This window comes from Camponotus vicinus, unplaced genomic scaffold (assembly GCF_025532165.1).
Source record: "Camponotus vicinus isolate PSW18456_S1 unplaced genomic scaffold, iyCamVici1.0 SCAF_9, whole genome shotgun sequence".
NCBI lineage: Eukaryota > Metazoa > Arthropoda > Insecta > Hymenoptera > Formicidae > Camponotus > Camponotus vicinus.
Genome location: NW_028141981.1, coordinates 8840452 through 8859647, shown reverse-complemented (window position 1 = coordinate 8859647; position 19196 = coordinate 8840452). Strand labels below are relative to the sequence as shown.

General features: G+C 39.7%; 2 protein-coding genes across 5 annotated transcripts in view; one reads left to right on the top strand and one right to left on the bottom strand.

Annotated features, from left to right (window-relative positions):
* LOC145976650 (uncharacterized) overlaps positions 1 to 19196 on the top strand; it is a 279978-nt gene that overhangs the window by 129759 nt on the left and 131023 nt on the right. The gene's annotated exons all lie outside the window — the stretch shown is intronic.
* The window catches only part of LOC145976649 (uncharacterized), a 247172-nt gene that overhangs the window by 142010 nt on the left and 85966 nt on the right, over positions 1 to 19196 (bottom strand). For all 3 annotated transcript variants that reach the window (XM_083107879.1, XM_083107881.1, XM_083107882.1), the window contains exon 3: positions 15243 to 15345. In XM_083107879.1, coding sequence (XP_082964005.1) covers positions 15243 to 15345 — 103 coding nt within the window. The remainder of the gene's footprint in view (positions 1 to 15242; positions 15346 to 19196) is intronic.

The window sequence follows — 19196 nt, the reverse complement described above, 5'->3', positions numbered from 1 at the left end:
TTATATTAGGTGCTACGAAGTGGGTCGGTCTCGTGCTACTCGCGGACGTCGGGACGCGAATATATACATCGCCGGGTCGAAAAGTGCTGTCTTCTTTTCGCGGTACGTTAAAATATTTGGGGGAAAACAAATAGAACTGCGAATCAACATCTCGCGGAAAGGTGCGTTCTTTCGAAACTTTCTCGACGTTGAAAATAATAATCGTTAACATGGATGAAACGTAGACTTCAAGTATGCATATGTTTAACGATAATATTATCATCATGTCTTAATCTTTGATATTTTCTTCATGGCCTCAGATATAGTGAACAATTGTCAAGTGCAATATGAAAAAAACATTGTATTTTTCACGTAACCAGATTTGAATTGATTCTTTTAAAATTCTAACATTAGCCACTAATACTTGAAGTTATGCTGCTCTTGGAGAGAGAAAAAGTTTCATATCAATCGTTACATGCGTCGCAAGATGACAGATATCGTTATCTGTCACGAAAGAAGCGTACCGAACATTGATTTCTTTCAGTTTTCGTAACACGAGAGACGACAGCCGGCAACCGAGATGAACGTGACGGGATTATCGTGGTTATCGCGACAAACACGGACATAATGTTTTCTTCGCGGACTTTGAGAAGTGTCGAAGAGGCAATAATAATTAATGTTAAAGCGATATGAGGTTTACATCGAGTGACACAGACCGATCGATGTCATAGGCCGTTGTCTTTGCTCGATAACCCCTTCTCGTGACATCGGACCGCGTTATCATTTCCACGAATGCCCGTTGCATGTACCGAATTCTTTTCCCCGGATCGGGATGGACTTTCTACGAGCGAGAAGATACGCGTCCGATTCTCTTTATCCCTCACGTGTGCGTCACACAAATTCCGCCGACGTTCATTATCGATTTCTTTAACGATCAAGCTCACTCGCGACTTATATTTTATGCGCACATCTGTTCTTCGTAAGATGTCAGCGTCAACTCTTCCTCGAAAGCGTTTTCGCTTCGTTAGAAATATCGATATCTGCGGGAAATTAGAATAGCATAAGAGACAATGACGACATAAATTGATAACAATTATATCTTTTGCAATAAAAATACTTGTATTTGGGGTGATACAAATATGACTAGCTTTCTTCATTTTTACATAGTTTACTTTTTTTTTTCATAAATATTACTACATATCGTATTCTTTAGATAACTTTCTATTAATCGAATAATTTATGCTATTCTGGTTTTCGGCTTAAATGAATTAGCTATATATGTTACAGTGGAATGTGTTTATGTTCCGCGACCGTTGGTATCTTATTATTTGGCATCATTCTTCGAAGCGAGGGGAGAGACGCGTCTGGATCTTAATTCACTGCGGTACATATTCCGCGGTCCTCGTTATTGGATTCCTCCTGATAATTCTGCCCTAAATCATCTCGGCGCTGGAGGACGCCGGATTGGAAAGGGGCCTCTAATTTCGCGCTGGGTCTCTACGGGGTCGTGGATTATGCAGGGACCGGCAAAGGGTTGATCCTCGAGGGACGCGTGCGTCGACGTGACACTACTTGGCCTCTCTGCTAATAGAATACCGCCTTTAGGTAAACGGCTGTTTGAAACATTCCAGAATAACCGGCCAACCAATTATCAGTTCCCGATCGCGTATTTTGGATGCATAGATTATTCCTACATAAAAATATCTTATTTTCTTATGATATACATTTAAATATATACCTCAAAATTTTATTTCTACATATTTCTCATTTTCTATATAATTTTATTTATTTTTATTTGCTTTTAACCGCATATATTTCAAATTTTATTTATATACTTATTTATTTCTATATATATTTATTTATTTACTTGTTATTTTCTATATAATTTTATTTACTTTTAGCTTTTGATCGTATATATTTCAAAATTTTATTTATTTATTTATATTTCCTATATAAGATAAATTATAAATGAAATATAATACACATATATATACACATATATACATATTTTATTGTTCATAATTTGCCATATTCCATCAAATCGTAAAGTAAGCTCGACAGTTAAAAGCAAATCCAAGTCGGAATAAGATTCGAACACGCTGTGGCAAGATCGAGAGTTAATAATCCCGAGGTTTCTCCGATCATCGGAGAGTTCCCCGGTGCGCCTTGATACGAAGAGGCAGTCACTTTTATCCACGGACCTTTCCATCTTCCAACGTGGACATCTCGCGAGTAGTACCAACGCCGAAGTTGTTATGACAGTCAGCAGCGGGCCATCCATCACCGAGATTCGGTCTCGGCGGGCCGACCGCGGACCAACTTATCCAATATTTAACGTTTTGTCCCTCGCGGGGCCAGCTGATATATCACTCGCATTAATATATATTTGCGGGGGAGATAACTCCGGTTAGAGAGCTCGTCGTGGCCGAGCGAAACGAAGGAGAGGGCGGTGGTCGGGAGGAATAAGACATATAAATGTCGGCGGAGATTCTCGCAGTCACCTCCAGTGGAATAGATACGACTATTTATCGCGAAATATTGTCAGAGCGAAAGACACCCCATATGGCGAGAGAGAGAAAGAGAGAGAGAGAAAAAAAATGGGAAGGAGCGAACGCTTCGTCTTCGTTCGAGGCGATCGATATCGCGCTCCTCGCGCTCGGGAATTAGGAGAGTTCGAGAGTCCTCGCGGAAAATGTCAGATCCGAGCGCGATAAAAGCCGCAATAGCTTTTTCAGTGCTTAAGGAGTCGTTGCTGATAACGCGGCTGTTTCGCAGAATTACGCTCGGCCCGCTAATACAAAGTTTCTTATGCACGGTACGCTCGCGGGGGCCGCGGCCCGAAAAGCTTGATGTCAATCTGCAAGAGCCGCGTACTTCCAAACGTGTAATTACGGCGTCCCGCTTTATTTCTCGCAGCACTTCGTTTCGCGCTTATCTGCTGCGCGAAATCTCCTCGCTAGAGTTACGGATGGATACGACTGCGACCTGCGCTGATCGATTGCACGGTCGACTTGCACGATTTTGCCTAAAAATCGCACAAGATAAATCCGCCCGCGATTCAAAGTAAGCGCGTGTAAATTTGTACTTGTTTAATCACCCCAGTAGCACCTTCTTTCGGTCTCTTATCTCAGAAGCGCATGCGATATCTCTTTTCATCTTTAATATATTCAGTTATATTACAAAGTGACATGAAAGTATTTTGTACAGTTTACTATTTTATTTTATTATGACATTATCAATGTGTCTTATTTATCTCACTTATTATTTATTATTTTATTTGATTAATCCCTTATTTATATATCTAATGATTTATTATTGAGACATTTTCTTTATTGCTAAAAATTTATCTCCTACAACACGCGTTTTTTGAGGGATTCAATTAATCTCCCTATGCCTTTCTGAAATAATACCTCGAAATGTCCCGGGAGAAATATGCGCTTCGCAATCCATCGCGACTGGTGAAATGATACAATGATGATAAATAATTCTGCTCGAAATAAGAGTGTCGAAATACAATAAACGTGAACTTGATCGAAGGAACTTTGAACGAACTCGGGGGCCACTCCAAGTTCTTACTAATTACAACCACGTTACCGAGTGCGGCACAAGCCGACACGACGTCCTCATCCATCTTAGTAAATTCCTAGCTGCGACCGTCGTGGACTCCAATCTGGCGTCAAGGATACCGTCTGTGTGTGATTTTCGCGAGACTTAATATAATTATGAATGCCACAATATCGGGTTGTTTTAACGTGAAATTCTAAGCAACGAAGAAAATCCAACCACGGCTTTTAGTAAATTCCAAAATTCTTATCTTTAAAAAAAAAGTATCAATTAATCATTATTATTATTAAAAAAATTATCAATTAATTATTATGTTAAGTACATAAATCATAAAAATATGTAAATAAAATATGCATCATTGAATTGTTATTTTGATAAATAAAGTGATAAATTAATATTTTACGGAAATTATTATATACAAATTAATATTCCATTTTTTAAATATGTATATATAGTGAATTTTTTTCTGAAAGTTTACAGATTTTTAGATTTTTTATTTTTGATTAATCGGAAATTATAAAAAAATATGTTATCTTAAACATTCCAAGATTTGAATCGACGTTTTAAACCATTTCAACAATATATTGTCCTATTTGATCTTAAATCATTACGGGAATAATGCCTGCTACAGTTAACTGGATAAACAAATTAAGAATATAACTATCCTCTGTCCAATTACGTTGTTCATGAAACGTTAAAACGCTCGTGGCTCGTGACACGGCATTTCCGTGTGTAGGCCCTTCCGTCCTTTCCTACGCTTCTCTGCGCAGTCGAGAAGTGCAATCTCATCAGAAACAGGAAGGACCGAAGCGGGTAGATTCGCGATTCGTTGTAGGAACATCTCGAAACCCTCGGAGAGATCAAAATGTCACTTTTGCATCGCTCGATCGATCGCCGACATTCTGAAGTCGATTTCCCGCAGATGCTCCGGGATTGTCGACGTATCCTCGTTAAAGTCGAGGTCGAAAATAGCGCTCCGGACGCTAACGCTAACGCGGCGCATACAAACGGGCGCTAATGACGCGGATAGCTTTTGTTGTTTTTAATTAACCCTTTCTTTTAAGACGGCCAGGGGGAACGGTAAAACCGCTCGAAAGGGGAACCGCCTCGTCGCCTTCTCTCGTCCCTAACGCTACCGCTCCCGGGCTCTTTTCTCCTGCCTTATATCCCTTTCGCGTCCCGCGGGGGATGTAAATATGCGGGGAATTGCACCTCGGAGACAGGCGAGCTTTTCTCGTTTACGAGCTACGACGAGGCAGTGCCTGCAATTAAACCTTCATCTAATTACCCCCGCGACCGCCCGGCTAATTGCCGACAGACCCGCGGGATCGAATGGAAAGCGATGCTACCTGTTTGCAAAACTTTTCTTCCGTTGATGAGAAGATCCTTGGATACGGCTTTAATCGCGATGGCTTTGTATTTTTCCGGCGTAATTTAAATACAGCGTCGGAGTCGAGAAATATGCACGCATTTATCTTACTCTACGTATTAAAAGAGCGCAGCAAAAATATAATTTTATGTATTTATGATTATGTACCTATTTAGATCTTTTTAGGAAAAAAGTCCATTCGCGAAATATAATGAAGCGCAGACATAATCATCGTAAAGATAATATATATGAAAGCTGTTATAAAACGAGCGAAGTAAACTTTCAATAAGGCACGACCGAGTTGCGGCCGAGTAATCTTGCACCTCTGCGACGCGACGTTCATCGAGGAAGTCGCCGTGTTGCAAACTGAGGGGACAAAGTGGCGCGACGGCAAGGGTTAAGAGGGGAGGCTGAGGGAGGGTCGGCGCTTTGTCGCGGTCACGGCGCTGTCAATCATCGGTGATAGGAGGCGACACATTAATCTCACGGGGACCCCGTTGACCGCACATCCTCTTCTCCTCCCTTGCGGTCAAATAGTCGCCACAATCCTGTCTGCCGCTTAGCAGCCGCACAATCGGTCTTTTTCGTTCTCTCCTACGCCTCCACTAACAACACACTTTGTCATTTAAAAAAATATGAAGCTACTAAAAATTACGCCGATGACGAGCTTGAAGCGGTTGGAATGAAGAAGCGTTTACGATAGTTTCAGCCTCCAATAGAATATCTCCTAAGTAAATCAAGTATTTCTAAGTATTTCGATTTTAAAATTTTTGAGATTTGAGAATTTTTTAATCAAACTCGATACATTTTTAACTAGATGTCGTCATCCTTTATACAAGGTTTTAGATTTCCGTGAAATTATCACAAACATTTTTATCGGAAAAAAATGAACACCCACACAAAATTTATTAAAAAAGAAGATTATACTTTGTAAAATTTTCATGTAAAATGATTTCTAATTTTCTCTGTTTCTCTAAATAATTATAGCTCAACTTTTTCGTATAAAAGAGTACTTTCTTGACTTCTCTTCGAAAAGGAAATTTGCTCGACAGGCTGATCACGAACAGCGACGCTTGCGAAAACTGACCGCGGCTGACAAATGCGTAAGAAGGAGCAGTCGGACGGTCTTTACGGATGAAAAACGGAGGTCGGGGTTATCCGCGTTATTAAGTGGAACGTTTCTCGGAAGAATGACGCCATTTGTTTGCTCCGATATCACGGAGACTAATCCGTGTTTCGCTAGGCTGAGTCAGATGCGAGAAAGGTGTTGTGTCTATCCATTTTCCAAACTTGTGATAACAAATATATGTGCAATTCATACAATTTAATATACGATATTACATACTATTAACAAATACATTTCTTATTCAAACGAATTGAAAAAAACATGACATAAATATTTTATAAATCAAGACTGTTTTTTAACATTTCTTTGCATACTTTTTGAGTTATATAATATTACTGATACGATGAATTGTGAAAATCATAAATCTCACGATTTCATCAACGCTTAATTTAGTTTCAGTTCACTTGCTCCCTTGTCGCTTGCCGATTTTAATTGCAGAGAAAGAGTTAATCGATTTAAGCTAAGGATAAAGTTAACTGACAACGGATAAAGTTGGCGAAACCGGTGATTAGGCAAATGGGATTCCAAGTCACATTTGGCATCAAACGTGACGTCTAGGTAAGAATAAGGGCCTGCCCGAGTACTCGCGACAAGGAGACGGAAACCACTCTTCGATGCTCGTCTTCGTTCAACGGCGTATTATCTCGCGCACTCGAATTTCAGGGCAGGCCGCCAGCCAAGGCGGGAGTAAACCCGAAGAGAGAGATTTATCGGTCTCGCGTCGGAGACGCGTCGTCCTCCGTGAGTCGATATTTCGGGGCCACCCAGCCGATCCATCGCGATAAACGCGATTATTTAATTACCGTGAGTAATTACCGATTATTACACGGCGCGGGCTGTCCCGGCGCCATTAATTACAATGAACGATCAGGGTCAAAATATTCGTTACGCAGCACTCTTTAATCGGCCCGGCTCTTTTTTTCGTCGCGGCGCTTCCTCTCTCTTATTTGTTGATCGATCACGACCGTTTATGCGCGAACAGTATTATCGAGATATCATTATGTTTGAAAAAAAGGAGATTTACGTAGATTAGCAGATTTTTCTGAGATCCACCTGAGTATTATTAAATATGCTTTACGTTCGTTCCAACCCATCAAAATTTTATAATTTTATTATGAGAAGAAATGTAAAAAAATGTGATGATTATATAAAATAAATCTAATATCGTAAGAATTATTTTATCTCTTATACTATGTGTCTTTGGTTTTTTCGTCATGACGAATCTTCCATCTCGAGGAACATCCGGGAAGCATCTTCGAACACGTTTTGCTCTTCGAGATAATTCGACGTTATCGCGAGAGTAAATAAGCTCGCATCTATCCGAGCCACGCTAATAGATTCCCCCAGGACGTTGTATCTCGGGATAAATGCCTCCCCCAGCGACACCGTTCATCATAACCGAAGTAGGATAGGCTGAGAGGACGGTTAGGGGGACGAGGTAAGAACGGGAGCTTGGCACGATAAAGAGAGAAACGGAGCAGATAAGAGGACTCGACAATCCGTGCCGCGTCCGAGGTGGTAATCAGAGATCCCTCTTCGTCCTTCGTCATGGAAGCTGCCGGGGCTAGAATCGACCGGGGTGTAAGAGGGAGTTCGCGTTTCTCCTGACGGAGAACCAGAGACAAATAACGCTCGCTTGGTTAGATCGAGGAGATCGAGATGCCCGGTGAATGTACATTAATCTGTATCAGCCGGCGCCATCAATATTTAATCCTAATCCCGAGAATTGCCGCGCGCACAGATCTACGGTACATTGATGGGACACGGTGCCCTTCCACATCGCGTCGCACACAAGGTACATGACTGTCCCTTCGAATTTGACCCTGGTTTAGCGCGCCGAGAGTCCGAACTTCTTCGTCTCGTCAATCGAAATCACTGAACCATAATATTAAGATAAATGCATGTTTTATAAATATATTTTATGTGTCTCTGTTGATATTATCTGAGAAATTAAATATAGAAGATTACAAATAATCGATATATGTTACATAAATTTTATCATTATCTATCAAGTGTATAAATAAGTTTGTCACTATTTTTTATGAAATTTAATGTTTGTTAATATGTTATATATATGTACAATTTAATGAAAATAATCATTCTCAGCACTTTTCTCAACCTTTCAAGCAAGTTATAGATTGTAGATCGATAGAAAGTCTGATTTTTGCTTGGGATAAATTCGTCAAGCCATTTTCTCATTTTTTCAACATTTTTAAATTTTTTGTTAAATAAGGTGTATTATATCAATGGGAACAAATAATAATCTAAAGACGTTACATCCGATGGATAGGTCGAGTAGAGCAAAACAACCTAGCCAAGTTTCTTAATTAATTTCACATAAAGCTGACCAAGATTGTCAGGTATGATTTACTATGAACTACTCGAACTCGATGAAATAACAATTGCAGATCGATATCATCAATTTCACTTGAGGAGTTGGAAAAAACGACCTTTTACAGGAAAGGTCGTCGTCCAATTAAATTTTTGCATGACAAAGCTTGGCCTCATGTAGCGAAATTGACTAAAGGCATATTATTGGAACATGATTGGGTTGTTTTGCCTCACCTAACATATTCACCGGACATAGTGTCTTATACTATTTATTCCCATCGATGCAGCAAGCTTTGTCTGACAGAAAATTTAGAAATGTTAAAGAGAGAAATAAGAAAATGACTCGACGAATTTATCGCAAGACTGGACCTTCTCTTTTCAGAATCTACAACTTATTTAAAAGATGGAAGGAAGGGCTCTTCCTCCAAAAATGCCGAGGATCATGCTGGAACAGTATATAATTTCTTAATAAACATTGAACTTCATAAAAAATAATAATAAATATGTCTCCTTATATAGAAAATATTTGTTCTAAACCAAGATTCGAAACGCGAGATTTTCGTCTCGCGTTCGCAAACGTGTTTGCAATTTCCAACGACGTTCCGTCGGCCTGACGTCGCGCGTGTCGTCGTTACGCGGCCGGCGGTGTGAAAATGGCCTGCGTGCCAGAAAGTCGCGGCTGTAAGTTAAACAGCGGCCGAGGTAGCGAGGCGTCGTAAAGCGTCGCGGCGCCTCCGTGTTTACGCGGCGACGTCGAGGCCCACCAACCGCGTCCGGTCCCCGCGTCTCCCTTCATCCCCCTCGCGCCCTGGCGTCGCGGTTCATCGGTGCCTCGCGCCCCCGCGCCCACCCCCACCCCTTCCTGCCCTTCGACACCCGCGGTCCGCGAGCTCTCTCGCTCGTTCCGCGTCTATTTTCGCGCGCGTGACAAATCTGTACGCCCGCCAGATTTATCGAGCGACATTCTGGCCCGCGCGCCCATCGCGCCCATATGGCAGAGCCCGGCGGCTATTTCCGTCGTCCGTTGCACTTTGCGCTCGCCTTCGACAAGTGTTCCCACCTATCGAGATAATCGACGGACGAGAATCTGGATTAACCGCTAAACTATTAACGCGCAACTTATAAATAGCGCTCATGCGTGGAGAAACTCACTTGTATCGTTAGAGTTATTTCCTTTCAAGTTGTCATTTTAATATATCAGTGGAATTTTATAAAATCTAAGAAAACAGAAAAACTTGATAGAATTCGATACTCGTACTCGTTCAGATATTGATCCATCAAAAAAATTACTATAAAAAAGATTTATAAAAATCAATCTTCTTGCTAAATATAGTAATTTTCTTTAATAAAAAAATATTATATAAAAAATCAATCTTGCTAAATATCTGTAATTTTCTTTAATAAAAAAAATATTTTATCTCATATTTATTTAATACTTACAATATAACAAAATTTTTAATATACTTAGAATGCAGGAAATTATCTAATATATACAAAAATTCGCTGTTTAACAAAAAAAATGAATATTTATTAACATAAAATATATAAATTCTAAGAAAACACTTTCAAAGGATGATATTTCGTCTGTTTCTCAAGTGCAAAATATATCGGCGAATCTTCCACGTACAAAATAGCAAGCTATCTCCGGCACTCGGAGCGTTAATGGATCTGCGTAGCGATTCCTTAGGTGGAGGAGCGAGTTTTCGCGCGCGTAGAACACGGCGATGATGAGACAATGATGCGGCGCAGCAGGACCGACGCGTCACCCCCGAAAGGAATTTTAAAGAGTTCCAGGAGGACGATCTCGTCATCCTTCTTTCGGCCGCCAAAACCGGACCATGATTTACGAGCGTGTATTCCGTCGCGGGAATTTGTCAGTCCGTATCTCGGCGCTGCTTATACGTGTTCTCTCGCCCGTTCGATATCGATCTTCTTTTTACAGACATATATGTGTGTGTGCGATTGTATACACATCGATAAATTGAAGCCCCGGCGAGAGACGAGCGAGAGTTAGCGTGAACGGCCGCGATCTTTCGTTCCCTTCGCGCTGAGAAAAAGTAAGTCTTAATAAAGTCGGGACGAGATAAATTGGTACATTAGCATCTCGTGATTCATGGTGACGTTTTCTAGGTGGCAGAGAAGGAAGGGTGGATGGGGAATGGCTATGATATATCGCCATTAGCATCGGTTTCATATTAGAACAAATAGGCCCGTGTTTTAAGCTCCAAAGGGCGCGACGCGTCTCGACGTTCTTAATGGGACGTAATGCACCCCCACGACAAAATATTCCAGACTTTATCCCCGCTTAAAGTACGCGACGGAATCATATAACCATTAGTGAAATGTATCCGCATTATGTTTAAGACAATGGTAATATAAATCTGACTTGTTAATTAAGGTATATTAAAAAAAAATTCTTTTACTTAAAAGAGTTAGAGACAAAGACTAGAATCCCGTAAATATGGAATATTAATTTTGCGTTCAAAGTTACAGACAGAATATTAATAATTATTTTCGTTTTAAAATGATAATATTATATTAATATTATATTATTAAATAATAATTAAAATTTAAAATTATAATTGCGATATAGAACATATTATACAGAAAAAAAATTTTGTAACAAAATTTATTAATTATATATTAAATATAAAATATATAAAAATCGCTATTTTCAATTAACATTTTAAAATCAAACTGTCTTTTTACTCGGGGAACACAACTTTTAAAATCTATATCTACTTTTCGTGATAGATAAAGATACACATCATTAAAAGATTCATTCAGTCTTGTTACACGTTATAAACAGAATCTGAATCATTATAATAAGCATTCGGATAAATAATTGCAAGTGCGTGTTTCACGGAACGGGGAGTAAATCATCCCCCGTCGCCCGAGTACAGAGCTCGGTCGCAGGCTGATGCGAAACAAAGACTGCGACGGGGGGCGAGTATAACCCCCGCTCGTTCATGGTCGCCGTAATTCACAGATAGGGAGAGAAAGAGAGAGAGAGAGAAAGAAAGAGAGTGTTTGGTGGCGCGTTTATTAACGGCGGCGCGCGTCACTCCGGGCTACGCCTTTTTAATGATTTATCGTGCACGCGCCGAGACGCGCGTATATCCCTTTTGCGGGCCAAAGTTCGACGTCTTCCTCTGAGGGCCCTACGGGGCCCTTTCCTTCACCTTCCGCCAGCTGCCGATCGTGAGAGGTGCAGATGGAGGCGCAGATGTTGCGTTTCAACCCTGTCACCGTTCTTAACTGCATAGTTCCTCCTCTCGTTGTTGAGAGACCTTGCCGATCTTCTCGAGGACTTCCTCCTTTCGGCAGTCATGAAATTTTGTATAGCGATAATTTTATCCATCAGCTTTCGGCTGGACCCATAAAATTCTCCTACGATATAAGACGCGAACAAATCTTGCAGGAACACAAGACAAGCAAGATTAAATAAATCGCGAGCAATTAATAATCATACATACGATCGAGTTTAATTTTCCAACGATTATTCTTATAAATATTTTATAATTTAAAACAAAACAAATTATTTTTGTTGATTATAGTTATCGAAGACGTTTTTCACCAAAGATCGAGGGCAAACCCCTTTTTCAATATTTTCAAAAAGTTTATCTTATCTTAGAATACTTCAATTAAATAAAAAATATTAATATTAGTAAACTTTTCAATTACCAGTAAAATCTGTTTATAAGTGTATTTTATATTAATTTAAACAAATATGTGGCGTATTACACCTCGTTTAACCCTATAATAATATATTACAACTTATTATTATAACCATCGATTGCAATCGATGGCTTTATGATTCCGATTTCGCCACGATAGATATCCGCTACGCGCAAACTAAAAAGACATACGATGAAGTGCAGTGAAATATGTCTAATTGGGCTAAATTGTGGATGATCGGAATGGCGAGCGTAGATGATCGGTTCGCGCAGGCACGTAAAGTATTAGAGGCGGACTTCAAAAAATTCTGCCTCACCGAGACGCTATAAATTGCTCTCCCGTATATTATCAGGAAGGGCGCGTATGGGATTTAGAGTACGCGCGTATCCTCTTATCGTCGAGGTTACGCCGCAGCGGAAAGGAGGTCCCTATATACGTATTCAACATCGATGCTTTAATCGCGTAACTGTACCTCGCCCGTTTTAACCCTTCATTATCCACGCATCTACTTTCCGCAATTTTTATTAAGAAACCAGCCATCCGTTCTCGCATCGTCGTGGATGTAAAACGCGCGGCTTAGATTAATCCGCGTGTAATGGTCTCGCAAGGTTACTCTTCGATCGTTTCCGATGGTTTCATCGCAGTTAAGTTAAAAAAAAAATAGATTTTTCACGATAAAAATAATTTGAGTGCCAAATAATCTTTTTAGATGTTAAATAATATATTTCTCTTACTAATAAAGAGAGACGCAATTATTCAAATTTATTAAGTGTATATTTTAAATGAAGATTTATAGCACTTTATATATATATAAATATTTCATTTGAATGGTCCTTACATCTCTTGAGCGTGACGAACTTTGATTCCAAGAGGTTTACGTATATATGATACATATCTGGCGAATACTGGAGGCCCAGGAAGCTATCTTGTCGAACTCCGGGGATTTCGGGCAAGGACGAAAGGATCATTAGCGTCGGGCTCGGGTTCATCGCTCATACGCGAGTTTCTGATGAAAACTGCATGGAGAGATGTGCGCGAGCGCACGGCCCTCAAAAAGACAGACACGTCCTGTCGATATAAATAAAGTATCGAAGGGATAGACACACTTCGGTTCCATCCGACACAACGACGAGCCAAATGAAAAATGCCGAGACGGCCGATCAATGTAAATATATTCATGACATGGGGTGGCCGAGAGCGGCCACAGGGATGCCGGGATATGTACGCGTGTATGGCGGGGTTTTATAGGATGGGGTTCGCCGAGGACTCGATGGCACTTGGACGGCACATAATTCACTCTTTGGCAGCTCATTACAATTTAAAAAGGCCTTTGTCAGCGCACTACTCGTGATTTCGTTTCACGGCGCGCGTTGAACGATGCCTCGTACAAAGCATCTACGGTGGCATTACCAACAATGCTCTACCTAGTTTGACATGTGTTAGGTACTTAAGCGAAATCAAATACGTAAGTTAAATCCGGTCACGTAAATAAAAAGGACGTGTACTGCTAAGATAAGTGTAATTAAGTTGAATGAAATGCCCTAAAATAAATAATGTAAAATATTTATAAGCACTCCATTTTTTAAATTGAAAATTTTGAATAACTGTATTAAAAAAAAATTATACAGGCTTATATTAGTTTCTGCGAGGATTATTTAAAATGTAATGTTCATTGATTTCAACAATAATTCTGTTATTGCACGTGATTAATTTTTTACCGCTTATAATGCATAAATATAAGTTATTATCCTAATTACTGACGGATCGATAATGACAAATCTTTTTTGTACCGTTTTCTCTCCGCGAAACCGGTTCGAAATAAAGAGTAACGAGGACTGTGTTTTAATTGTTTATTTTTAATTTAAGTCGCTCATATTATATCGAAAGAAAAACAATTATATTCATGTTTCCAAAAGTGTTTTACAATTAATACGATAATCATCTTTGTATCTTATTATTAGTCTTTTGTAATTTTAACATATAAGAATGTATATTGATTCATGATACAAGAAGATAAAATATAAGATATTGATAAATTAATCAGCTGATTTTTCTTAATGATGGAGTGTTATGCATGCATTATACGTATTAATAATTATTTTCAATTGTGTTCGACATTCGTTAAAAGATACTGCAATAAGTTTACAAAAATTTCTATGAGTACTTCAAAATATCAATAGTTTTCTCAATATGTTCGAAACAAATATAAATAGCAATAGAAACATAATCTTTATGTTTCTTCGATACTTTTATTTCTGAGACAGAAATAATAGAGCTTTTAACAATATGTTGATTAAGAATTGCGCATTTAATTCGTAAAAATATATTCCAAACATAAACTCCATTTTCCAAACAACCGATGAGTGCTCAAATATCTCCATAATTATGCACTTTGCTTCTAGTCTAGTACACTAATAGTATTATGTTAATTCTAATTCAATCCCTTCGACAAGCCCTTCGACATTCCCCTGCGAGAATAATTGTCATTGTCATGCGACTTTTTAGCAACGATATACGGAAGATCGCGACACGTCTCGCTCCAGCGTAATACAGAGGGTGCGAGAGAAGGGAGGAGAGAGAAAAAGAGAGAGAATGCAACCGCGTTCCCGCGGGACCGGGCGGAAGGAAGCCCGAAATTGATATGTATTCCATGCCGCGCCGCGTCCAATCTATCGCGGGTCAAGCAGGCGGAATTTTAAGCGCGGTTTGACGTATGCGCGTGTATGTATGTGCGCGTATACGTACGGGAATGTGTATTTGCCGGGTGTCGTGATGGAACTTTGCGAGAAACAGAGATCGGTCCTCCCCCTTCTTCTTCTCTCGATTCTCCTCTGTACATTCGGAAACTTACGAGGGCATAAAGTATTTCGGCGTCTTATATTGTCGTATTCGATAACCCGCGCGCGCGCTACGGTCTTCTACAAAGGGGTGGCGCGCGATGCCCAACGAGGGATGGGCGGTGGTCATCGTTGGAAAATTGAATTTCGTCCCTGAGGGCCCGTCGGATGAAGTATGCTGACAGTTGGAAAATTTGCGTTTAACCGCGCGCGCACGCGACACCAAGCGTCGGAATATCCCCGGGAAAATCTTTTCTCGTTTTTTTTGTCTTTCCTTTTTTTATCGGAAATACTGGTTACCAATAACGCGATACGCGCCATGATTAATTTCGTTCGAATGAGAGGCGATTGGACTTACCGTGAGGCACCCAGCCGTGATGACAGTTCTCGCAGTAACGCAGGTGACGTTTACCGGGTGTGAAGGACTCGCAGGAGCAGCCGTTCACCGTGCAACGGATGGACTGTAAAGCAAAGACAGTGCGTTAATAAAAGATGAATGAAACTATCGAGTGACAGGGAAAGTATTGTATGATATTTAGGTGGAATCATTGCACCTCCTATTTAGCAAGAGGAACTTTTGTCTATTTTTCGTATCTCACTAAACTATTCCCATGTAATCCTGGAATAGTTTAGCGCGGATTAAGAAACGATCGCCACAGGCGAGCGGAAAATGGACGGCACGAGGGGCCTGGTATTTTGAGTGACCGTTTGGCGTAACGCCACCCCAGAGGAAGGTCGTAAGAGACAGGCTCGTCGGATTTTAAAGAACCGTGAATATTTTCCACCCTTCGGCACGAAATTAACCCCCTGGGAGCCGCCATCCAATACCGCCTCCGGGACGAGAGAAACCGACCTCACGTATCGGTATTACTTTATATATATACGAGCATGCGGCAGAAAACTTTATTTTCCGCGTTGCTCCGAGTTACCTGTAGATAATACGTACACCTAGGTCGAGATATCGACGTATCTCCTCGAGAAGAGAAGAAGCCGGTGTTCCACCTCTCTTGTGTCTATTACGGATTTGAAAGTTTGCCCGCGAGCAACACGAATTTTCACTAGGAAACTTTTCGCCACAATTATCGCGCTAATATGCGTTAGGGGGACCATTCGAGATTTTATTCTATTCTTCCAAGTCGCTCTTATCATTATCATATTTTACGATTTTATTTATTCTTTCAATATTATATTGATAATTAAGTTTACTTTATTTTTATGATTCTCAGGATTTGTTAAATAACATTTCACTATTATTGCTACTTTCAAGAATGACATGAAGATTAACAGTCATTATTTTCCTAGTCTTTAAATTTTACCAATGCATTTTCGATCAAGAATTCTTGAATGGTTAATTTTAGATAACCACTTCTCTTAATATAAATAAATATACATTTCTTCTAAATTTCTTTTTTCTTAACAATCATCGCGCACCTTTCATACCGATCATAACGAAAACGTAATTTGCCGAAAAACGCCATCTCCGTAGACGTTGCGAGTAATAATTTGGAATCAGAGGCAGTTCCGGCTGCCAGAGAGTCCCTCGTAAAACGACGGTGCGTTTATAAGGAGGCGAGAAAAAGGGCCGATGCGGGGAAATACAGGGGGTGAAAAAGTTGTTCCGCGGCGATGTAGGCACACTGTTGTGTGTCGTCATAACGCTGTTACGGCGTTACACAGCGACGTTAATATAAAGACAAATGAAGCGACGCGGTGCACGCTGTGCCGCCTTCTGCCCTACTCGGGCTATGTGTCTTTATATAGACAGTATCCCGTGCCATCGTGAGAGAAACGCATCCGCCGGGAATCTTCTGTCGCGCAAGAGGGCGACGCGCGAGGGCGATGCGACCGACAAAATTTCGCAGGCGTCGAATTTTATTAGCCGCCCCGCGGGTTATTTATTCCGAAACGGCGACAGATTATACGGCAATATTAGCGACGTAAAAAAAGAGGGAGCGTTATTATATCGGAATAAGAAACGCGCTGTCTTCTTGCAGGCGACTTTTAATTCTTTCGAGATAATAACGTAGATTCGCTAACATATTTAAATCCTTCATTTCGAATTCTCATCATTTAATCTCTCCAATTTTCTTTTATTAGCACACGCGATGCCTTTTAATTTTAATTAGACCGTACATATATCTCTTGCCATCTTTGATCTATTCATAAATCGCGCTGAAAGCTTTATCGTAAATATTAATTTAATTATTCCTTATGTTTAGATCAATTATTCCTGTATTAGAATCAATTATTTAGAAATAAAAATTTAACTGAGAATGAATATCGCGGTCTATATAGCGCCCTAACGTTATAATATCACGCGTAACACTTCCTGGATCTTTCACTTCCGTCTGGCATTGTCATTCTATCTGTCTTGCAAGCGTGATAATAGACCGGTCTCGCAATGACGAATGCTATTTCTCGAGTTACATGCAAAGGAGGTGTGTCGTTCGTTCGTTTCACCTCTTTCCCCCATGATATTCCATGCCGACTTCTTTAACGCAAGCCCGAGTCATAGTATAACTTATCTACCGCCAAGTCGGATCAACGCGTTGCATTGTATGCATTACAGTTTTATACGGAATCAGGATAACGCAATCGAAAGACGGGCGATTCCTAGACACAAAATAAACCCATTTACACACAAGTTCTATTTTCCATTTATTCAGAGTACACCGTTGTTGTGTGTGTGCATATAATAAATGTAAATATAATCTCAGGTGTGACTTTCTCAGCATGCATATTTTAATTAAAAGCTAAAGAGCCAACCGAATAAAAAGTATATATTCGAAAGCTACGACATAGATTACTCAAGCTTCAATATAAGTAATTTAAGAATATGATGAGTTAAAAAGAGCATGGAATTTTAAATTTTGCATGTTAAAATAACCGTATGTAAAACTGACGTAAAGAATTGTTTCTATTCTTGATAACGACTTGTTACATCACCATTTCACGGCTTGTACACAGTCTGTCGATACTTGACTGTATACAGCGAATTGGCCAGGCTCTGACTCGAGTGTCTCTATCACCTCAACGTCCTCCTTTGCTTTCGCGCGCCGTCTTCTGGTATCGCGCCGCACAGAAGGCAATAACATTTTTACGAGCTACGAAACATTTATTGCCGGCTGTAGGCCGCCACGGGGTTTTATCATCTCGCTCCTCCTTTAATACTCGCTGCTTAAGGATGCATGGGCGCCTCGCGCGTATGTACATACGCATATTTCTTCGCGGTTGTATGTTCCTCGATTAGGGCGATAACGGCTGTGGCAACGTCTTTTTAAAGACATCTTCCATTTCTCGTGATTAATATCCGGAAGAGAATCTCTCCAACAACGACTTTGTCTCGTCGTTTATGTTTGTTGTTACAATTTTTATCGAAACGCTTCGCTGCAGCTACAAGTAGATAATATGCTGCTCCTCGAAGCTTTTAATATCATTGTATCATTCTTTTGAATTAAATTTAGAATTATTTGTAAATATATAGATCACACATAGAATGTGCTAGTCATGAATAAGTATTTAAATAATGAATTCTGCAAATTAAAAATCAAATCGAAAAATCTTTTGCATTTTTTTATTCAAATTATCGCGATATGACAAGTTAAAAATACGAAGAAGCTATATTGCATTTGTGATCCTGGAATCTGTGGTTAAATTTTCATCAGAATATAAATTTGAAGTCATATGTGAAATGTCGTAATTTCTTTATAATGATTTCCACATAATTTTATATATATTGTACACTATACGTCTTACGTATGTGAAAATGTTGAAGCAGTGTGAAAAAAATTATTTCACACATGATTTCAAAACTTGTATTTCTGGTGAAAATTCAATCACTGATTTCAGAATCACAAGTACATATTTCTTCTCTTTAACATTTTTAATTCGTCAATAGCTGTAGCTCGAATAAAAAAATAATAAAGGACTTTTCGATTCAGTTTGATCTGCAGAATTCACTGTTTAAATATTTTCCCATGTGACTATTATACCCTATATACATATACATATATAAAATTACATATTTGAAAAGTGAATAAAAAGAAATCGTAATATTACGTAATAATTCAAAAACTGTATAAAAAATTGAAAAAATAAAGCGAGAAATATTACACTATTATTACTACAATAATTTTCGCGTAAAATTCCCCGCAAACTATTTCTGTTTCCTTCCAAAATGTCGGATATTGATGTCCGATATCCAAGAATACTCGCTGCGTGGATCCGTGTGTACGAGAGATCCGCGTTATACAATTCTCCTGTGCACGTCGAAAGTTGCATTACGCGCTCGCGCTCGCGCAAAAAGCGATTA